Here is a 23,980-nt window from a genome sequence, read left to right on the forward strand (position 1 = left end):
CAGCCTGGGCAACGTAGTGAGACCCTGTCTCTACCAAAAAATATATATATATTTTAACTATAAAAAGACATGAATACATGTGTACATGCATTCTCACTTGCTCTTTTTTTAGACTGGAAAGAGACACCCTAAATGATTAACAGTGGTTGTTTTTAAAGTAACCATGGTTACTTTAGAGATTGTGGTGATGGTGAGATTTCAATTTATTACTTATTACTTAATACAGGTCACATTGAAAAATATGTTACTTTTGAAGACAAATATCCTATTACTATTATAATATTAAAACTATGTAAATTTTTTTTAAATAGAATTATTCAACCAAGAGGAGGAGTTGTTAAGAACTGTCTCTAAAACTAATATCTACCTCTACTTTGTGTGCATGGGTATATCTATTATTTCCTTCCTACAGTAAAGTCTTTTCTGTTGCACGTCCAAGGCTAACACTAAAGTAAGTTGCTAAGATAATTTCTAGTGAACAAAAGAACAATAGAAGAAAGGGGAGTGAGTTTTTTCTCAAAGGTCACAAACCATGGATGAACGAATGAATGAATGAATGAATGAATACACAAATAGGAGCAAAGGAATGGAGTCAACAGTGAGTTTGTTGCTTTGCTGATACCACTGAGTGGTCAGAAAAGGGACTGTAGGGATGCTAATAACCATGCCAGGGTGCAGAACAGAGAGTGCCCAGATTTTGAAGCCAGCAAGGCCCAGGGTGAACTCCCAAAGGCCTCCCCACACTAGATCTCCTCAGCTGTGAAGTAGAAATCATAATGCCCACCATAAAAGATTGTTTTCAGGTTTGAATAAAATTGAGAGTCTTTTTACACTGGTTGACATGGAATAGGCTTTCAAAGGTTTTCTCTCTTTTTCTTTTAATGAGTTAGGTCAACATCAAGGTATTCACACTGTCTGAATTAACTGGGTGAGAACTGGGCATGGGGTGAGTTTTTGCTGTTTAAAAGCAAAGAGAGATGGAGGGAGGGAAAAAATTTTATCAGTGATCGCCTAAAAAGATTTTCTATGCTAGCCAGATAATTTTTGAAGGTTTTTTTTGTTTTGAAGAATTTTGAATTTTTTTAAAATAAAGATATGAGGGTACCTAATACCTAATCAGCACTACATGTATAGAGTGATCATATATCTAAAAACAGGTCTGATCTCAAATATTCTGTTGCAGTGTTTCTACAAAACATCAACACCTCAATTTTAATAGTTCTTTTTGTATGGCCTGAAGTTGTAACTGGAACCCAAGTTTTACAGATGAAGTATCCTGATTTCTTATTTAGAAAATCTGGTCACCGTTAACTATGGGTTAATGAAAAGGAACTCTCAACCCCCAGCACAAATTCCTCTGCAAATTATTACTCAGGGCCTGAGATTCAGATTGACTGGTACTTTTTTTTTTTACTTAATCTAACACTTGTATGGCCCTGGCTCTGTGCCAGGCACTGTTGCAAGAGCTCTATAAATAGGTACTCACCACTGGGAGCAGTGGCTCATACCTGTAATCCCAGCACTTGGGGAGGCCAAGGCAGGTGGATCGCTTGAGATCAGGAGTTCGAGACCAGCCTGGCCAACATGGTGAAACCCCGTCTCTACTAAAAATACAAAATTAGCTGGGCGTGGTGGCACTCACCTGTAATCCCAGTTACGTGGGAGGCTGAGGCAGGAGAATCGCTTGAACCCGGGAGGTGGAGGTTGCAGTGGCCAAGACTGTGCCACTGCACTCCAGCCTGGGTGACAGAGCAAGACTCCATCTCAGAAAAAAAAAAAAAAAAAAAATCGGAATCCTAAAAACATATTAAGCAGGTTTGATTTCTAACCCTATTATTTTGCAGGTGAGGAAACTGAGGCACAACAATGTTAAGTGACTTGCTAGTTAAGCAATGAAGCCAGATTTGAACCTGGACAATCTGACTGCAGAATCAGTGCTCTTAACCATTGTTTCTTATTTAGCTTGCTACATGGCATAAGGCTCTTAAAGATAGTGACATGATGCAGGGTTTCTCAGGATACAATCTATAGACAGCATTGGAACAGCAGATGTTGCAAATGAGAAAGTCAAACTGAGTTAAGCACACCTCCAAACCTACAGGTGAGGCACTAAGCTCTGTGGTTTCCAAATCATTGAATGCTAGAGCTGAAGAGGGCCTCAGAGAGCAAGAGTCCAGTCAAGGAAGAAAAAGCCAGACCAGAAACAATAAAAAGAAAACGAGCAAACAAAGGAGTCACAAAGAAACAGAACTGTGGCAAATGACGCATTAGACGAAGACCAGCAATTCCACCCACAGAGGAGATACCAGCGGGCCAAGTGTGAGTCAGAAGGGACTGGTGAGGACTTGTGCACCAGTGAGCCTACAGGGAGGGGCCTGCCATGTGGAAACAGGAGCTGTGCCTCAGCTCCTGCCATGTGGAAACAGAGGCCCACCATTGCCAGGTTCCCAATTTTTCAAAAAAAGCCAGATATTCACATTTTGTGTGAAAATTCCTGTTCTTGAAAGTTGGCAACTAATTCAAATCTGAGCTTAGGGGTAACCCCAGCCAGGCTAGCCCTATCAGGACAAGGACAAAGCTGTTCCTGTTTTTGGCTGTATCCCCACATGTCTGGCATATGGACTTTCAATAAATATCTGTTGAATGAATTAACTAAAATGATTAAAATACAACTTAAATGTAGTTCAAAAGATAAGGCTTCCTGACAGAATAGCAAAATTCGACAGTCACCCCAAACCCTGGGCTTTGTGAAATCCCAAATTGCTGTGGAACCTGGCTGAAGAAGGAGGACTTCGTAAGGAGAGATGGAGAAAGAAGTTTAACTGGAGCTTAAAAATAAAATGGCTCAGGAGCCCTCATACACAACCAAAACAGACTCAGTTTTTCAGCCCCACTTTCTGCCTCATCACCAAAGCAAGATGGGAGGACCTGCGGGCTCCACCTTCCCAACTCCACAGCTGTCCCTTTTGAGATGTTCCCTCTCAAGTTTAAGTAGATTTTACCAACTAAGTGTTATCGGATGCAGGGCACCACACCAGATAAACTTGTACCCACTCATGGATGTCAGCCCCAATCAAACTTAACAGCCTCGCTGTGGTTTGAGGAGGTTCACTGATGTCATTTCTTTATTTTCTTTCTTTTTATTTTTCTCTTTCTTTCCCTCTCTCTCTCCCTCGTTCCCTCCCCTTCCTTCCTTCCTTTTTCTTTTTGGAGACAGGGTCTCATTCTGTCACCCAGGTTGGTGTGCAGTGGTGCAATCGTGGCTCACTGTAGCTTCAACCTCCTGGGCTCAAGTGATCCTCCTGCCTCAGCCTCCCAAGTAGCTGGAACTACAGTTGCATGCCACCACGCCCAGCTAATTTTTATATTTTTTGTAGAAACAAGGTCTCACTATGTTGCTCAGGCTGATCTCAAACTCGTGGGCTCAAGTGATCCTCCTCCCTGGGCCTCCTGAAGTGCTGGGATTACAAGCATGAGCCACCATGCCCAGCCAATGCCATACCTTAGAGACAAGCTAATCACTCTTCCGGGATTTGGAGGAAAGGGTTTTCTTGAGTTTGTTCTTAGAAATAAACAATGTAATTTTAAGATACTTCTCTCTCTCTCTCTAAAATATTTTAAGGCTCACACTGCCTGCAGATTTTAGCAGGTAAAGTAAAAGTTCACTTGACCAAAAAAAAAAAAAAAAAGAAAGAAAAAAGAAAAATTCCCTTAAAAGTTTCAGTACCTGAATAGATGAATATTGGTATTTCCCTCTGCATATAAGACATCATAATGGTGATTCATTTAAAGCCTCGTGCAAGCCCAGAGATAGCAGGGTCTTGGGGCATTTTTCCTCCCAAGTGAGCAGATGGGTTTCTCATCTGGATATGGGTCACTGAGCACAGCCTTGTCCCTCTCACTTCTCTGCGTTTGGTCTTCACATCACAGCACATTTTCAGTTGATGCCTACTTGCAGTATCAAGATGTGTGGCAATCTGGGAAGCAACATCTCTATCTACACACCCATATATGCATTTATAGTATTGAGGAGCGGCCAATCTCCTAAAATGTCTAGGCTAGTAATTGTATCAAATAACCTGTCCTATTAAGGCCATAAATATTCTCATATTAGTCAGTCCCAATTTTGGGGGTAGAAAATGTGCTTACCAGGCATGGAGATAATAAAGAGGAGTAGCACTGTTTGTTTTAACTCAATCAAGTTTCATACAGTTGTGTCTCTTGCCTAGCTCTTAGCAAGTCCAATCCAAGGAGCCCTAGGCCAGCTCAGCCTCAGTAATAATATTTAACAGTAGCAGCAGCACGAAGATTCACTGCAGGCTTACTATGTGACAAGCACTTGTTCCAAGAGCTGTTTGTGTATTAACTCATTTAATCCTCAACTCAACTCTGAGGTAGTTCTTATTATTCATTTATTTGTTCATCAAATGTTCATGGCGTCCTGCCTATGTGCCAGACACTGAAATAAGCAGGCAGGATATAGCAATGAACAAAACAGACAAAATCCCAGCCCTCTTGGAGTCTATTTTTCAGTGGAGGGAAGAACATAATAAATGAAAAAGTAAATATCTTTTATTTGGATGATGTTGGATGATGTTAAGTGCTATAGAGAAAAATAAAGCAGAGTGTGGGGGCTGAGGAGTACTGGTAAGGAAAGGAGTTGGATGGCATGGGGGGCAGTCATAAGTTGGCATCTGAGCAGAGTCCAGAAAAGCAGGGGAGCGAGCCTAAGAACATCTGAGGTGAGAGTGAGAAAGGAGTTATTTCTTGAGAACACGCCTATCAAAGTAAGTTGGTTTGCTCCGCTGGACACTTGGTTGATAGAGAAGATCAAAGATTCAGAAGCACCAGGCTACAGATGAAGAAATGGACTGAGAGGGTCAGCTGACTGCATTCACTCAGCTAGCAAGGGGCAGAGCTGGTGTCCAGACACAGGCAGTCGGCCCCAGAGCCTGCACTGTTGGCCAGAACATCAGATGCCTTGGTTGGGGCCATTCCTCTTTTTTCCTGGTCGATTCCACCCTTAGCCAGTCCCAGTTAGTGACTTCTCTTATTTCCTTAAGACAGAGATCTACTGATTTCAGCCACACCACCACCAGTTTCCCTGCCCCCATCTACTTCATAATGAAACTGCAGCCACCTGTCTCCCAACGGTTACAAACCCTCGGTCCCCAAGGCCAGAAACTTCCTGGACCTTGCTCTCAGCTGTCAATCTGCCTCCTCGATAAGTTCATCAAGAATTAAGATGTTGGTTCTCTAAATCAACTTCTTTCTGTACTTTCCTTCTAATATTATGCTAAAATAGTTTCCTTTTTAATTCTTGTTCTTGCACTTAACCTATTTCTCCTTTCTCAAGATGTTTCCCTTTAGACCTATGCAATCCAACAAAGTAGCTATCAGCCACAAGTAGCTAGTGAGAACCTGAAATGTGGTTAGTACAAATGGAGATGTGTTCTGAGTATCAAATACACACCAGAATCTGAAGACCTGGTATTAAAAAGTGGAACATAAAATCTCTTGTTAATATTTTTTTGTAGTAACTATTAGGTTAGTGCAAAAGTAATTGCCAGTTTTTGCCATTAAAAAAAAATAGCAAAAACCACAATAACTTTTGCACCAACCTAATTAATACATGTCGAAATGAAAATATTATGGATATATTAGGTTAACTAAAATATATTATTAAAATTAATTTCACATGTTCCATATTATACTTCTATTTGAGAGCACTTCTTTAGCCTGTTGTTTCAAGACACTCACATCCCACCATTCTCAAAGGCCACATTTGTCTTTGACTGTTCTCACCTTAGATAGGATACAGCTGAGATCCACAGTATGCTTTAGGGAATAAGGTTCTTACTAGATCGGTTAAGGCTGTGAGTGTTTTTAAATCTATTCTCCAAAGTCTGATTCAAGGTATTTCAATACAGTATTGATCATTTCACTAAAATTCCTTGAGAATCCTTGTTATTTTCTAGATACTCAGTTCATCGTTGGGAAACTCTATTGCAAGTAGTTTACAATGGCACAGCCTCATTAGTTTCTTATTAATCTGATTTTTTATTTTTTTCTGAATGTGTATGTTAAACTTCAATTTTCTTCTAATTTTTAACTGGCATAGGAAGAAAATGTTCAAGAAACTACAGACTGGTCAGCCCGGTGGAAATTCAGGCACTAATCTCAACAGACATTTTGGGGAACATTGTAAAGTAAGCAAAGTTCACTAGAACCTATAAAGTAACCAAAAAGCATTTTCCTTGGAGGCTGATGGGCAGGCATTGAAAGTTATCTCCAAAGAGGAACTGCTAAAATGTTTTCCCCTCCTTTTCTAGGGACAGTCTCTGTATCTTATAGTCACACTTTATATTCAAACCTGAACTTATCTGAGAAAAGGGAAATGGCTGCATCCTGGTTTCACTTACAACCCTGAGATGGAAGTTGAGATTTGTCATTGCAGAATTTAAGGATCTGTGTCCTTAAGTAAAACCTTCTGGTCACCCCTCAAGTAAAGCTTCAAAAAAGCTTAGGCACTTGTGCAGAAACAGCATGAGAAGAAACCAAAAGGCAGAAAACTTACACATATAAGGGCTGATTTATGCAAAGTTTCTACTTTTAAACAGAGAAACCAATACCTACCCTCAAAGCCTGTATTTACTAAAGAAATGTTAGAGTGACAAGGAGGTCAATAAAATAAATTATTCAAATCTGGTTCTTAAAAAGAGGTTCTAAGACTATTTTAAAACTTCTGAAAGATGCCCATCAAAATTAAAACAAAAAAACATAGCAACGAATACAATGAGTGAAACTTGATTAGATCCGGGTTTTTTAACAAAAGACACTCTTGTGACAAGTGGGGAAATCTGAATATGGGTAAAAGTTAGGTGATGTTACAGGATTAGTGTTAATTTTTATAGATGTTATGATGTTATTGAGATTATGCAAAAGTGTCTAGGAGTGAAATGTAGGTACCTAGAGAATGTAAATATAATAATGTTAATAATAAATATGTCAATAAATTGCCATTGTAAATTCTATGTCCCAAAGAAGCACCCCTCACCATTACAAATTATGATATTAAATACAATTTTGCATGACTGGTAATTGTGCTGACCTATATTTCACATGTTTTAGCAGAATTTCATTGGACAATGTATACATGTTGGATATAAGAAATCAGTAGTACTCATCTTCAAAAAGTTGCTTAGTGGATCTCAGGCTAGGGATACAACAGAGCATATAAAGGAATAGGTTCTGATTCAGAGAGAATCAAAGTTCAAGTTCACTCTGCCACTTATTTGCTGTGTGAACTTGGACACATTACTGAACCTACCTAAGCTTTGTTCTCCTATTAAATGTTCCCTATGTAATAAAATCAGTGTGACAATTAAATAAAAACATCTCAAAGCTGAAGCATAGCTCCTGGCACAGAGCAGGTACTTATCTCCTAGCGGCTATTATTATTTACACTCTGTTATAACACTGGGCCTAGTTTTCCTATAGGAACACACAACACTATTTTAACTTGGATTATCTTTGCTAAATAAAAAAACACAGACTGTCTAAGTCTCAACTCCAGCAAAGCACATGAACAAGTCTCACATAATAATGTGAGATAATTTCAAATGGAGAAATGCTGGACAAATACATTGTCATCTAATGTTCAGATTCAACAATCTTTACTATTAAAAAAAACAGATCAATATAAGGAAAATTTAAAAAAATAATACATGACTTGACTTCTGCATACAAGGAACTTAAAATCTAGTTATGCAGATAGTTGGCAATAAAGGATCTGTAAAATGTCAACAACAGCAGAATAAGACAAACTCTGTTAATAATAAAATAGTTCCTACCTTTTTATTTTTTATTTTTTTTGCTCTGTTACCCAGGCTGGAGTGCAGTTGTGTCATCATGGCTGACTGCAGCCTCAAATTCCCAGACTCAAGCAATTGCCAGGCTCATCTCAGCCTCCTGAGTAGCTGGGACTACAGGCATGCACCACCACACCTGGCTAACTTTTTGTAGAGATGGGGTGTATTAGTCCATTCTCGCACTGCTAATAATGACATACCTGAGACTGGGTAATTTATCAAGGAAAGAGGCTCAATGGACTCACAGTTCCACATGGCCAGGGAAACCTCACAATCATGGCAGAAGGCAAAGGAGAAGCAAAGTCATGTCTTAATGGTGGCAGACAAGAGAGAGCGTGTGCAGGGGAACTCCCCTTTATAAAACCATCAGATCTTGTGAGACTTATTCACTATCACAAGAACAGTATAGAGGAAACTGCCCTCATGATTCAATTATCTCCACCTGGCCCTGCCCTTGACACACGGGGATTATTACAATTCAAGGTGAGATTTGGGTGGGGACACAGCCAAACCATATCATTCCACCCCGGCCCCTCCCAAATCTCATGTCCTCACATTTCAAAACACAATAATGCCCTTCCAACAGTCCCTCAAAATCTTAACTTATTCCAGCATTAATCCAAAAGTCTAAATCCAAGGTCTCATTGGAGATAAGGCAAGTACCTTCCACCTATGAGCCTGTAAAATCAAAAGCAAGTTAGTTACTTCCTAGATACAATGGGGGTACAGGTGCTGAGTAAATATATCCATTCCAAATGGGAGAAATTGTCCAAAACAAAAGGGCTACAGCAAGCCCAAGCAAGTCCTAAATCCAATAGGGCAGTCATTAAACCTTAAAGTTCCAAAATGATCTCCTTTGACTCCATGCCTCACATCCAGGTGACGCAAGAGGTGGGCTCCCACAACCTTGGGCAGCTCTTCCCCTGTGGCTTTGCAGGGTACAGCCATCCTCCTGGCTGCTTTCACGAGCTGGCATTAAGTGTCTGTGGCTTTTCCAGGTACACGGTGCAAGCTCTCGGTGGATCTACCATTCCGGGGTCTGGTGGATGATGGCCCTCTTCTCACAGCTCCACTAGGTGGTGCCCCAGTAGGGACTCTGTGTGGGGGCTCCAACTCCACATTTCCCTTCCACACTGCCCTAGCAGAGGTTCTCCATGAGGGTCCCACTCCTGCAGCAAACTTCTGCCTGGACATCCAGGCATTTCCATACATCCTCTGAAATCTAGGCAGAGGTTCTAAAACCTCGATTCTTGACTTCTGTGCATCCACAGGCCCAACACCACATGTAAGCCACCAAGGCTTACCCTCTGAAGCAACAGCCTGAGTGGTATGTTGGCCCCTTTTAGCCATGGCTGGAGCTAAAACAGCTGGGATGCAGGGCACCATGTTTGGAGGCTGCAAAGAGCAGGGGGGCCCTGGGTCCAGCCCATGAAACAATTTTTCCCTCCAAGGCCTCCAGGCCTGTGATAGGAGGGGCTGCCATGAAGGTTTCTGATATGCCCTGGAGACATTTTCCCCATTGTCTTCATGATTAACATTTGGCTCCTCAATACTTAATGCAAATTTCTGCAGCTGGCTTGAATTTTTCATCAGAAAATGGGTTTTTCTTTTCTATTGCATCATTGGGCTGCAAATTTTTTGAACTTTTATGCCCTGCTATCCTTTTAAACATAAGTTCCAATTCCAAACCACATCTTTGTGAACATATAAAACTGAATGCTTTTAACAGCAACCAAGCCACCTCTTGAATGCTTTGCTGCTTAGAAATTTCTTCCACCAGATGCCCTAAATAATTTCTCTCAAGTTCAAAGTTCCACGCATCTTTAGGGCACAGGCAAAATGCTGCCAGTCTCTTTGCTAAAACATATTAAGAGTCACCTTTATTCCAGTTCCCAACAATTGTTCCTCATCTCCATCTGAGATGAGCAGCATTTGGTCAAAGCCATTCAACAAGTCTCTAGGAAGTTCCAAACTTTCCCACATCTTCCTGTCTTCTTCTGAGTCTTCCAAACTATTCCAATCCCTGCCTGTTACCCAGTTCCAAAGTTGCTTCCACATTTTCAGGTATCTTTGCAGCAGTGCCCCACTACCCAGTACCAATTTACTATATTAGTCCATTCTCATGCTGCTAATAAAGACATACCCAAGACTGGGTAATTTATAAAGGAAAGAAGTTCAATGAACTCACAGTTCCACATGGCCAGGGAGGCCCCACAATCATGGCAGAAGGCAAAGGAGAAGTAAGGCATATCTTACATGGCAGTAGGCAAGAGAGAGCTTGTGCAGGGGAATCCCCATTTATAAAATCATCAAATATTGTGAGACTTATTCACTATCTGAGAACAGTATGGGGGAAACTGCCCTTATGATTCAATTATCTCCACCTAGCCCTGCCCTTGACACATGGGGATTATTACAATTCAACGTGAGATTTGGGTGGGAACACAGAGCCAAAGCATATCATGGGGTTTCAGCATGTTGGTTAGGATGGTCTCGAACTCCTGGGCTCAAAAGATCTGCCCACCTCAGCCTCTCAGTGCTAGGATTACAGGCATGCACCACCACGCTCAGCCAAGTTCATACTTTTGAGTTCTTGCTACTTGCCCAGCACTATCCAGGCCCTATCCACATGTCATTCCACTAATGCAAGCCCACACCAAATCCTGCCAGCTCCACCTTCAAAACACATCCAGATATCTCTCACCCCCAGTGATTCCTTTCCTGCATTGCCCCTGCAGCCTAACCAACCTCCCTGCTCTTCCTTTTCTCTCCCCTACAGACTATTTATCCAGCAGCCAGAATAATTCTTTTAAACACCCAAGTCATCATAATTTCACTCCTGTTCAAAATCCTTCAAAACTTTCTAGTCACTGAAAGCAAAAAGGCCAAAATATTTAAAAGGCCCTAAAAACTTTATCTACAGGATCCAACCCTGACTACTTTTATAACTTCATTTTCTACCACTCTCCGCCACAATGGTATCCTTGAAGTTTCTTAAACGCTTGAAGCCTATCTCAGGGTCCTGAGTAGTAGGCCTGGAATATCACTCCCCCAGATAGCCTTGTGGCCTATCTCTCACTTCCTTAAGTGTATGATCAATTGTCACCCTATTAAAGAGACCCTCCCTGACCACACTATGTAATACTAACCAGCAGAGGGTAGCTGAATGAACTACCATATAGCCACCCTATGGGGGACTGTACAGCTGTGAAAAAGAATGAGGTGGATCTCTATGAAGTGATAGGGAATGATTTTCCAGATGTATGGTTAAGTGACAAAAATGAGATACAAAAAAATACATAGAGTGTTACCTTGTTTAAGAAGGGTAGTTAGAAAAAAAAAAAAAGAATCCAAATAACTTTTTTTTGTTTTGTTTTGTTTTTTTGTTTTTTTTTTTTTTGAGACAGAGTCTCACTCCGTCACCCAGGCTGGAGTGCAGTGTTGTAATCTTGGCTCACTGCAGTCTCTGCCTCCTGATTCAGGCCATTCTCCTGCCTCAGCCTCCTAGGTAGCTGGAATTACAGGTGTGTGCCACCATGCCCAGCTAATTTTTTGTTTTAGTAGAGACAGGGTTTCACTGCGTTAGCCAGGATGGTCTCAATCTCCTGACCTTGTGATCCGCCCGCCTTGGCCTCCCAAAGTGCTGGGATTACAGTCGTGAGTCACTGCACCCAGCCAGAATCCAAGTAACTTTTGAATATAGTATTGCATATTCACTGGGATATACAGATATTTCTTATTATGGAGTTATATCTTGAAAAACTCATTGTAGAGTTGAAAAATCTTAAGTCGAACCATTGCTAAGTTGGAGACTGTAATGAAAAATAAAAGGAACTGTAAAGAAATCTTTAACTGTATTTAGTAAGTTTGTAGTTGGTAGTAGATTGGTATAGCAACTGTAAAATGATTTGGGGTTTAATGTAGATTAGGAAAATATACTGATGCTACTAAGAACAGAGTTCTCACTGTGGGAGTAAGGAGATGCAAATATGGAAGAGCAGAAGAGGCAGAAGAACTAAGCAGCAAGATTATTAGTGTTAGAAGTATCAGGGTTAACTCCTGACTTTGTAAAAACTCTATTTCTTAACTTTGAAAACTGACAAGGCTGAGAAGCAATGACTCTGGTACCTGTGGGCACACTTTGCACCCAGAACTTGATTTCTAAATACTATCTCTCACTAAAAGAAACCAGGGAACCTAATGATTCGAAGGCTGAGGCAGGAACACTACAAGATGAGTCCAGAACATCTTTCTGTGCCAGAAAGTAAGGAAGTGTTTAAAATCAAACAGGAACAAACAGAGCAAAAGGACTCTGAAGCTTGAAGGTGTTCCCGCCTGTCAAATGTGGGGTTGCCGAGCATCAAAATGGATGACAGGAATGCCATATTTAAAAAAGAATCCATGAGTCCACATAACCTTCTAAAATAAAAGAAAAAAAGGGAGGATGTGTGTGCAAAAGGTATCCATTACTGAACAATGTAAACTAATAAATATATATATATAGAAAAACAGAAGAGAAAATTGCTGGGTGGCTCATGCCTATAATCCCGACACTTTGGGAAACTGACTTGGGAGGATTGCTTGAGCCCAGGAGTTCAAGACCCGCCTGGGCAACATGGCAAAACCCCGTCTCTATAAAAAATACAAAAAAATTAGGTGGACGTGAAGGCATGTCCCTGTAGTCCCAGCTATTTGGAAACTGAGGTGGGAGGATCGCTTGAGTCTGGGAGATCAAGGCTGCAGTGAGCCATAATTGTGTCACTTATACTCTAGCCTGGGCAACAGAGTGAGACTGTGTCTCAAAAGAAAAGAGAAAAGGCAATGAAACAAAGAAGGAAAGAAGGGAAGGGAAGGGAAGGGACAGGAAGGGAGGGGGAGGAGAGGGAAAGGGAGGGGAGGGGAGGGAGGGGAGGGGAGGGGAGAGAGGAAGGATGGAAGGAAGGGAGGGAGGGAGAAGAAAGGGATGAGGGTGGGGGAAGAAAATTACCATTTGAAAATATTTTAGTGGCTGGATGTGGTGGCTCATGCCTGTAATCCCAACACTTTGGTAGGCCAAGGAGGGAGGATCACTTGAGCCCAGGAGTTTAAGACCAGTCTGGGCAACATAGGGAAACCCTGTTTCTACAAAAACTAAAAAAAAATTAGCCAAGCATGGTGGCATGCACCTGTATGTAGTCCTGGCTACTCAGAAGGCTGAGGTGGCAGAATTGCTTGAGCCTCAGAGGTCAAGGCTGGAGTTAGCTGTGATAGCACCCCTGTACTCCAGCCTGGGTGACACAGTGAGACCCTGTCTCAAAAAATAAAATAAAATATTTTAGTGATAATGGATTCTGGGAAGAATCACCATAGGATACTAAAACCACTGAATGAACAATGGCTGGAGAACAGGATATTCACTCAACCTCAAAACATCACTTAACACATCATTTATTACTTACAAAGGTAAAATGGTGCCTCTACAATGGAGAAATTTGGTAAACTTCACTTTAACCAAATGTCAAAGTTAACATCTCCAATAATGTGACAAACAGACCACATCTTCCTGATGTGACACACTGAGAAGGACCCAACATAGCTATGAAGTATTCCTGCTACAAAGAGTTACAACCAGAATCTGATCATGAGGAAACAAGCAGGCAATCCACATCCAAAGGGACATTCGGTAAAGCAACTAGCCCAGACACTTCAAAAATGATGATGTCTTAAAGTACCAAAAAAAAAAAAAAAGCAACAGTTTTAGGTTAAAGGGGGTTAAAAAGGCATGATTATCAAATGAAGTATGTGGTGCAGGACTGGCTTCTGGGTTCTCTACCAGGAAACAGTATTGTATCAATGCCACATTTCCAGATTATGATGATTCTGTGACTTGTTGGAGAATGCTCTTGTTCTTATGAGACATATGATAAAGAATTACAGGTGAGGTGTCATGAGGTCTGAAACTCTCAAATGGTTTGGCCAAAATAACAGATAGCAAAAATAACAAAGAAAACTAATGTGACAGTTAACTGGTGATTCAAGGAGAAAGTACGCAAATGTTCACTGTACTAATTTTGCAACTGTCCTAAAGATTTTAATTGTTCTAAAATTTCAAAAAAAACCCTAAATTGAAATATTAACGACTTCCATCCCCCCTTTCTTTGCTTTACTCATCTCTGTACTAGTAAATGTTTACTTTATCACCATCCAGCATCCATGTTTTTACTCATTTACTTACTGTCTCTCTCCCTCACTATAAGGTGAGCTTCACAAAGGCAGGGAACTGTGCATAGCTTGCTGTATCCCCCGTCCATTGTGCAGTGCTTAACATATAATTGACACTCAGTAAATATTTATTGAATGACTGATGTTCCCAGTAATTCTATGAAGTGGGTTTATTATTCTCCTTTCCCTCATGTGAGTGGTACTCTCTTCAAAAGTGAAGGTACTGAAGTGAAGAGAAGTTAGGGAACTCACACAAGTTCATGACTCAGGTGAGGAGTGGGGCCAGGATCCAAAGCTAGGCATCTGACCCCAGAGCTGATGCTGTTAATCACTGCATTTGCAGCTTCCCTAATGAGGCAGGCTTGGGTCCCCAAAAGGGGATATACCCATTCAGTCTTGTCTTTAGTTTAAGGCCTATGGAGAGCAGTTTATAAATACATGTTTGCTGAATCAAATGACTTCTGAATGAATACATGAATTAGGTGAGAGAGATCACCAGGAAGGGACAGTTCAAATAATCTGTTGGAGGTGGAGCTTGGGCAAACTGGGTTTGCAGTGGAAGGGAGAACACAGGTACAGGCAGCAGTGACCCAAGGTGCCAGGGAATGAGGGACCAGCTTGCCTGGAGGAGAGTTACCCCATCCATTCAATTAATCCCTGTTTGTATCTCTTCTTTTCCCCAGCCACCCGCACATGAACTCCCCAGAGCTATTTGGGCCCTGTGATGGTAGTCCACCCTGGCCTTCTGGCCTCCCTGCCTCCAATTCCTCCTGACTGCAGCCTTCCTCTTTGTTGCTAACAGATTCTTCTTCCCAGGCGCATGGTCCTGATCCTGTAAGGCCCAGGAGAAGCTCTCTCAGCTCAGAGAATCCAGACTCCCTAAGGGGACACTCAGCAATCTTTTCCCACATTATCACATGTCCACACATCACCAGTCCTTGAAGGCTGGGCTCAAATATCCTCCCTCCCATGAAGACTGCTTCACAAAAGACACTTGATTTCACAAAAGAGACTGCCTTCTTCTTCCCTCTGTACCCTCACAGCTCACCTTTTTTTTTTTTTTTTTTTTTTTTTTTTTTGAGACAGGGTCATATTCTGTCACCCAGGCTGGAGTTCAGTGGCACAATCACAGCTCACTGCATCCTCTGCCTCCGGGACTCAGGTGATTCTCCCACCTCAGCCTTCCGAGTAGCTGGGACTATAGGTATGCGCCACCACGCTCAGCTAATTTTTGTATTTTTTGTAGAGCCGATCTTTCACCGTGTTGGCCCTGCTGGTCTCCGATTCCTGGCCTCAAGTGATCCACCTGCCTCAGCCTCCCAAAGTGCTAGGATGACAGGTGTAAGCCACCACGCCCAGCCCAGGCCTCTCTTACAACACTGACTTCTTTATCTGATCGTGCAGGTACTTTTGAGTCTATCTCAACCTCTCCCCCTTGGCTGTCTTCCACAGATGCACACGCGCACCTCCCGGGCAGGCAGTGGACGCTGAGCAAACGGACGGACGGGCTGGAGGGCTGGCAGTGGGGTGCAGGAGCCAGCCATGAGAACCCCTCAAGTACAGGTGAACTCGCTGGGAGGTTACTGCTGTACTCCCGGGGTTTTGCTATGGCCTGACTGGGGCCAATGTGTGGAGGGTGAAGGAGGATGGGGAGGCAAAATGGGAAGAAAGGGACCTATTTCCTGAGGTTGTTGTGATGACTTGGCTGACAACACACGGAGAGGATGGAACCAGTTCTGATACTAGTTTTTAGGATATGAGGGGAGGAAAAAGGAGCAGGAGTCGCACCACTTAGGAATCCCAACGTGAGGCCGCTGCCGACTGGGCTTCCTAGTTGCCTCCCCGCTCCTCGCTGTGGGGCGACTCTGAAAAGTCCTCTCTGCTGATACGGCGGACGCCGCGCGGGCGGGGACCGCACCGCGCGGGGAGGGCAGCAGGCGTCGCCCTCGATCAGGTGGCATCCGCGCCCGCTCCCCGTCCCGGGCGCGTTCACGGCTGGGAAGAAGTTTTGCAGTCCGCTGAAGCGCTCAGCGACGTTACTGGGGAAGCCCAGGAAGGAACTTGGTCACTGGAGCTCGGGAGGGGGCCGGCGGGAGGGCGCAGGCCCCGCAAGACAGGCTAGCGGGCCGGAGCCCATCCTTCCCTAAGGCCACACAGTTCCTTGCTGACTCCATGAGGGACACTGGCGATGAAATAACAACTTTCTCTTCCTGAAAAGGCTCCCACGGCTGAGTTGTTCCCGGCCCACAGCGACCCGTCCCCACCCGTCTCTGATCGGCAGCCCAGCGCGTCCACCCAGCCTGGGTGGTGCCCAGTACGCGCCGGCCGGCGCGGGGCCCCTGGGGCAGGCTTCACTCACCAAAGCAGTGCAGCAGGCAGACCACGCCGAGGACCCCCAGGGCCCGCCCCGCGTCGCTCCCAGCAACCATGGCTCGTCGGGCCGGCCTCTGCGCGAGTGCCCAGCCACAAGCAGCCCTAAGTTCAAGCACCGCCTACGCGGTCGGCCAGAAGTAGGGCTCCGCCCAGCCCTGGGCTGGCAGCCAGCGGCCCGCCCCGGCCCTTCCTCCCCCACCCTCCGCGGCGCCGCGTTTGTCTTCGCGCTTCCACTCCCCGGGCGCGCCTCTGGGCTCGGCTCTGCGCGCCTCCTTCCTGTGTCCCCGGGGCGCCGTCCAGTCCCCCAGCTCGGTCCCTCCCGTCATTCCGCCGCCATTCCATACGCTATTTTTAAGTAAGAAATTCTTTCCTTGAAAATGGCTTGCGTTTTAAAAACCAGGTTTCTCTGCCTTCCTACCGCACCTCCCGAGCTTCCCCTTAGCGTTTGGGGCGTGCTGAAGGCCCCTCCGTGGCTAGACGGGGCTGTGGCTCCCAGAGAGCCACCGGAGGAGGAAGCGGGACGGGCGGGAGCACCCGGGACCCCTCATCCCTTCAGCGCTGTGTGATCCCGCATCAGACGGCCTCTTTGAACCACTTTTCCTCAAACATGACAAGGAAAGGGAGCATTTTAGACAACTGTTAGGCGTAGGGTTACCTGAGGCAGGCCTCCCCCGTCCCCACACTCCCTTATCCCCGGAGCTGGGATTTCCAGCCTTTGGTTTCTCCCTTCTCAGATTCCTCTTTTTCTCTCTTCCCCCATCTCAACCGGGACTTTCCCTCAGGCTGAGATGTCAGATCCACATCTCCCTCACTGCCCAGCCTCCCCACATCCATCCAGCCCAAGCTGCGGCAGGCACTCATCACTCTCCCCGCTCTCCATCAGTCTGCATTGAGCTGGCCCTCCCCTCACATCCCTATATCCCAGAACAAATGACTCTATTCCCAGAACCAGCTCCTCACATCAGCCTCCCTGTCTGTCCCCTTTCTTGCAGACAGAAGCACCAGAGTTGCCCCTGCCCAGCTGAGGGAGTTCACAGAACTCTTAGTTATTATGTGAGCAGGAATCCATTTCCATGAACAGGACTCCCTGCTGCCCAAATAACCACCAACACATGGTGCAGGTTGTGAAACTGAGAGGGAATGTGCTTTCTTGCTGCTTCACCTCCATTATCCCCAGGTGGGGACTCAAAGTCACTCAAGACACTTGAACCATATTGCAAAGAGACATGAATTATTTCTTAAGTTAGCCATAAAATCTTAAAAGGTATCTCTATCAGTGAAACTTCTGGAACCAATGCCCTCTACCACAAACCTGCTATCTCGAGATATTCCCTACCATCTGTAGATACTGGGAACACAAGGCAGGGGCAGTGTGTAACATAAAATGTGAGGAAATCAAGTGTTCTCTGCCCTGGGCTGGTAGGAACTCAGGCCAACTTAGAAAGGCAGGATGGGGTTAGACCTTCAGACACTGGGGAGCCACAGAAAGTTTTTGAGCTGGGAAGTGATACGACAGCAAACATCTATTGAGCAGGCCCTATGTGAAGTGCATTGCTTGGATTAACTTAATCTTACTGCTGCTGTTGTTTTTGCAAATGAGGAAACTGACGCCTGGAGAAGGTAAATTACTCAGGGCACACAGTAAAGGGCAGAACTTGGAGTCCAACTGAGGCCATGTCCAATGCCTCTACTCTTATCCCTTCATACAGGAGCGGGATATGATAATGGGACTTTTGGACTGACAGCTATGCAGCCATTTGGACTGCCAGCAAGAGCTGTTAACCCCCTTAAGAGAAGGGCTGAGGAAAGAACAGCCCAGTCACATGGCGCTGGGGAAGCCCCTCACCCTCAGGTCATGGTCTCCAGGTATTGGGTGAGGAATAACTCATTAGGCTTCCTTGGTTGGACTCTCCTTTGACCAAGGAGCAGTGCCTGCTCTTTCATTGAGAGAAATGCTGTCCATCAAGCACTTTTAGAAGCCCTCAAATGCCTGGTTAATTTTATGAATCAAAAGCAGCTCAGGAATGCTGGACCTGCAATGCGTTAGGCAGGCAGCCAAAAAGATTCCCTTTACATACTGAGAACCTGCTATCAAAAGGAGGGGTGGATGTATTTTTCATGCTGTGACTAGTATTGCAAGGTCCAGTTTTATCTTCTTGTCACTGTAGATAATCATGGATGAGAAAGTAAGAAAGGAGGGCTGCTGAAGAGGCCGGGGCTGTTCTTCCTAGCATGCCACTGTCTGGTGTCTTGACTCTCGTTTCTGCCAAACCCTCGGAACTACTCCCACAAAACTTAGGAATCCCAGAATGTAGTGAGCAAAACACTGCCCCAATCCTGCATAAATGCAAATTGTCATTTTCATTGCATGCTTCATGAGGGAACGTACGTTCACTTCATTTATATAAATACTGGTTGGATTTGCACGAAGGACATAGAAGGGTAATCTTATTCCATAATACTCTATTTCCCTTTTTAAAACATTCCCTGGCAGAAAAAGAACATTTGAAAAAAATTAGGAAAAATTATACATAAGACTTAACATGGAACCATTATGGGTACCCAAGGGAGAGGCAGTCACATTTTCAACTCCTGGCCAAGCCAGCAGCTGCAAGGAGTTGATAAGGATGCAGCCGATGGTTCTGGGGAGCAGAGGAAAGCACACACGAAAGCTTTTGAAAGTCTTGGACTTAGAAAAAGAAGAAAAAAAGAAGTGTCTCCCTCTGCTTCTTACTCTAGTTCCTTTTTGCATATTCTATGAATTTTAAAGAATTATAGATGGGTTCTGACTAATCACGTATCACTGCTATGGTTTTAATCATTCTAACATTCTTCTCAATTTGCAGATGTAAACCCCTCCCAACACTGGAAGAGGAAACAGAGACCAGTGCGCTGTGCAGTCTCACTTAACTAGAATGCACAACTCCTGCTTTTATCACCATTCTGGGAAATCCCCGCTGCATTTCATGGCCAGGGCAGCACTTCATAGTTGGAAAAGGATGGTGTGGACTTGCCGCAGAGGCCCTAGAGAAGGCCCTCCTGTGTTCCTGCTCTCCTTCTCATCCGGCTTCTACCCCCACCCCACCCCCCAACAAAAACGCTACAGGTTATAAGATCTACATTCTGAACCTGCCTTTCAGGGGCTAGGTGTGTTGTGTGTTGCACAGCTCTAGGGGTAGCATAGCCTTGATCATCGGGGTGGAGGTGTCTATTTACTATGATATGATGCAGCAGATGGCAGTGAAGTGTCTTGAGGAAGAGGTGTTTTTATCATTTGAAGGTTATGGGGTGTAATAATAAAGACTGCAATTCACAGACCTTGAGCCTAGCAGGCCAATGCCAAGGGCAGAACTGTAGGCCCCCACAGCACAGTTCCACAGAGGAAGGGGGCTGGTTAGTAAGGGGAAAGAAGGATAGAAGACTGCAGTAAATGTAAACAGCCGTATTTTCAACATAATTTACTACAGGTCTCTGAAGTGTATATAAAATGTTTTAGTGCAACATCTTACAAATAGTTTTCCTTTAAAAAACAGAAACAAATCAACAGCTCTCTACATCATGCATGGGTAGTTTTCTTACCCCATCTTTTTTTTTCCTCAATAATTAACGCAGAGAAACCATTGTTTGAAAAGAATATGAAAACTTGCTACAGAAACACCCGGTGAAAGAGGGTGTGGTCATATTCATGTCCTAGAATGCGCCTAGCACAGTGTAGTTTTTCATAAATGCAACATTGTAGACATAGATGAATCCAGAGTATTCAGCAGTTTTCCTCCGTCTCAGAAGACTAAAGCTCCAGTAGACAATGCGCAATGAGGTCTCACAGCCACTGGAGGGCACCATTACCATCCATCTGACATCGCATTTCCATAGAAATGGCCAAAGAAAGAAGGTCCTGGGGTTTTTCATAGAAAGCTCAAAAAGTTCAACCTTTGATGCTATCCCCCAGCCCAATACAAAATACACAGAAAAAGCAATTATTAAAATACTGGCTTCTGTTTCTTTTTTTCCTTTCAAATTTCCTGCAATTGCTTTACATATTTGTGTGCAGCACCTACTTCTTCATCGCTGTGAACTGAAATCTAAGATTTCAAACTGAAATCTTAGTTACACATCCTAGTCCCAGCCAGCCCTCTGGCAACCTCCCATTTAGACAGAGGAAACGCCAGTCATCTTCCCTCATTGACTCAGCCTATAAAGTAGGAGTCAGCAAATTCCCACTGAAAGCCCACATCCCTGAAATAAAGAAATGGGGCAAAAGACCTTCTTCATGACTGAGCCGTTCCTGTACCTCTAATGTGTTGATGCAGCATAATAAATGAGAATCAGCATGTCAGGCAACAGCAGGATTAAGGTGGTGGTGCCTGCACACTGTCTCACAGGAGGGTACGGTATATTTGGGGGAGAAAAGGCAGGTCTGTGTGTCTGTCAGAAAATGGCTGAGCAATCGCCGCCGTGCTCCCCTCAGCTGGGAATCAGCAAAGTTATCTGCAAAGCAGCCCAGGCCACCTGCACACCTGCAGACCCTTGAAGGATCAGCACAGACATTGGCCTGGGGAATCCCACGGCCTCCCCTGCAGTCTGCTCGGTCTCAGAACAGGGCTTCACTGGAATCTCTTATCAGACTTAGTTCCAGAATCCCTGATGACTTTTTCCAAATTGTGACCCCCTCTTGGGATTCAGGATGCAAGTTCCCAGAGTAAAGGAGATGGCATGCTTGGCCAGAAAAATATGGGAAAGCAAGGGTATAAGAACATCTTCATAAAGGGAGCAAAAGGAAATATTTGTAACTGATGATGCCCTAAGAAGGACAAGCATCTGGCCCAACAGTGTAAAAGAACAGGGTGACACCAGCCATCATGGGGCTCAAGGGGCCTTAAAATAAAAAGCCACCATAACAATGAACAACCAAACAACCTAGAACCACAAGAGAGATCAAGAAAGGGAAAGGAAAAATCCCACAGACAATGCCTTGTGATCACAGTCTGCTGAGACAAGGCAAACAGAAAGGATGACAAAGGGCTGCGTCTGGACTGCCCCCAGGCTGATATTCTTATGGCAGTGAGAGGCAGGAAGAGAAAAATGAATAAGGAAGACATCACTATCATTAAGGAAAATCTAATTGGAAGGAAGAAGAAAAACGTAGTCTTCACACCTCCAGGGAGGTAGATATTTCTCTGCACTCTCCAACACCAGGCCCTGGAAGCCCCCCTCCCACCCCTCACTGTCCCACCAAACTTAGTGTCAGCCAGCCCCGTGCCCTCCGTCAGGTGTCTGCCATGGCTGCTTTGGCCCTGTGCTCAGCTCAGGGGCCCACTTCCACGTTCACTGGACACTTTCCTTTAAGAGTTTGGCAAAGCACCTGAAGACACAGGCCCATCTGCTCACAGTTAATCAGTCAGAGACCATCCTTGCAGCTCAGAGCAAGCCAACAGCCAGCCTTTCTCCCTTCCTTCTCTAGTCACTGGCTTTGACAAATCTGCAGGTCAGCAGCTGCTACAAGCAGCCCCTGCCCACTTTAATTTGGAAAGTGTGTGCCGTTTGGGGCTTCTGACCCATTCTCCAAGACAGTTTTCTTATTTTTTGGCAAGGATGGGATGAAGCCTTTTTTGCCTCCCTGACAGATAGGCCGGGCACCATCTACTCCTAATGGGGTTATGCAGGATTTCTCTTGTACATACACAGTTCTTTGAAGCAAAATTCAGTGCTTTCGTCTTGACTACAAAGTGGTTCCAATAACTCCAGCTGAAGGAAAAGACAACATACAAATTTTGCCCACACTACACACAATTCTTAAGTCTTGTTAAGAAAGTAAAAAATGTCTGGGTATATTTTGATCCATGGGTGGCATTTTCAAATGTGCAAAAACAAAAAGTCTTGGAAGAGATTCCTTGTCACTAGAAAGTTCGTCCTTCCTTTTGCTGTCAGTTGTACGTAAGAGAAATTCGTCCACATTAAGGAATCCAAAAAGGGTAAACAAGGGATTTAAAAAGAGTACATTACAAAGAATAAGAAGCCCTGTAACATCTATCTGAGAATACTAGATAAATCCGTGAGTAGATGTGGCACCTGGAGCTACTCACTACATTACTAAAAACAGAAACAAGAAATCTATAACGGCAGGATCACAACATTTGCGCGCAAATAGCTAACCATCCAAGACTGCCACCGAGAGGCAGTCTGTCTCTGTGACTGACTGGGAACTTGGAACACTTTTCAAGTCTGACAACTTTCCACACACGCACCCCAGAGTTTGGGTGCTGTCAACTGTCCAATCACAGAGAAAGGGAGAGCCTCAGCTCCTCCGTGGCCAACATCCGCTGGGGCATCACCTGCTTAGTCTATGGCCCCTGGATGGATACTGAGAACAGGGGGCTCCAGGCAAGTAGGGGAGTAGTTGAGGTGTGGCTCTTTGATCCACAGCAGAGGCACCCCGTTCTTCCCATCGGAGTTCTTGCTGGAGTTCCGGCTCTTGAAACGCACCAGAAGGATGGTGATGATAAGAATGCCAAAGATGGGGAAAGGGTAGAAGAAGACGAAGTAGAAGAGTGCGTCGTTGGAGCAGATGATGGACTGGAGGGTGGGACCTGAAAAGAATCATGAGAGAGACAAGACAATGAGGGCTGAGAACCTGGACTGCTCACATTTCCTTTTGAAGACCTCACCTGACCCAATGGAAGCTCCTCAGTGACACTCCCACACCACCTTGTCTTTCCCTTGCTACCATTAATGGTGGAAGATGACCCTTGTATTCTTTTTCTCACAACACCTCTCCTAATTTACGGCTGTATGTTCCAACAAAGCAATGCTTCTGTTTTCCATTGAGAGCCATTATTGCTGCTTGGAAAGCCACATAATGAAACATAATTTATTGATTGTGAACTCAACTGCATCTAGGATGGTGAAGAAGCTCCTCTGGTTCAGTCGGAGCCTCCTGCATGGTTGGATTTTACGTGCCCCTTTGCACTTAGCTCTGCTACAGACTTCCTTCTCTGGGATTATGACACAATCCCTTCCTGCCAGCTTCTGAGAGCAGTTTTACCAGAAATGACACTTACCTGATTAATGTTATCAATTAAATGTCATTATGGACCACTTACAAACGTCCACAGTGTGTCCGTGGCCACAAAGAACACAGTATTAGTTATAGCTGGATATGGAAGAGAATAAACCAGGCGCCCCAAGACAGGTTGAGGGCTGCTCTATAAGTCATTAGACCTTGGCAGGAGCCTAGCCTCTGGGAGCCCCTGTTTTCTCTGTAAAATAAGGCTGCTGGGTGACCTCTGTGCTCGATGAAGCTTAATAATTAGGGACATCCACAACGGACAGGTAAAATGTTGCCTAGACTGCTTTGTTTTCGCTTTGAGGCAGTGGGTTATTCAGTGGATCACAGGGTGGTCTATGTATGATGCAGCCTGCTTTCCCTTTTACTGAATAGCTGTTGCTCATCAGTATTATTAAGAACATTTAATCTGCCTCTTATTCAATTTCCAAAGTGTATGAAACTGCTGATAGTCCACCATTGTTGACCTGCA

General features: G+C 44.3%; 2 protein-coding genes across 5 annotated transcripts in view; both read right to left on the reverse strand.

The window, feature by feature from the left end:
• The window catches only part of CD58 (CD58 molecule), a 56,227-nt gene extending 39,628 nt beyond the window's left edge, over positions 1-16,599 (reverse strand). The window contains exon 1 of one of the 2 annotated variants that reach the window (XM_008973404.5): positions 16,432-16,599. In XM_008973404.5, coding sequence (XP_008971652.3) covers positions 16,432-16,501 — 70 coding nt within the window. In that variant the 5' untranslated portion in view covers positions 16,502-16,599. The remainder of the gene's footprint in view (positions 1-16,431) is intronic. The other variant, XM_003805620.5, reaches the window with a different exon arrangement.
• A 3,289-nt stretch (positions 16,600-19,888) lies between these two features.
• IGSF3 (immunoglobulin superfamily member 3) overlaps positions 19,889-23,980 on the reverse strand; it is a 94,631-nt gene continuing 90,539 nt past the window's right edge. For all 3 annotated transcript variants that reach the window (XM_034929812.3, XM_034929808.3, XM_034929809.3), the window contains one exon: positions 19,889-23,032. In XM_034929812.3, coding sequence (XP_034785703.2) covers positions 22,782-23,032 — 251 coding nt within the window. In that variant the 3' untranslated portion in view covers positions 19,889-22,781. The remainder of the gene's footprint in view (positions 23,033-23,980) is intronic.

The sequence above is a fragment of the Pan paniscus genome, chromosome 1 (assembly GCF_029289425.2).
Source record: "Pan paniscus chromosome 1, NHGRI_mPanPan1-v2.0_pri, whole genome shotgun sequence".
NCBI classification, from domain to species: Eukaryota; Metazoa; Chordata; class Mammalia; order Primates; family Hominidae; genus Pan; species Pan paniscus.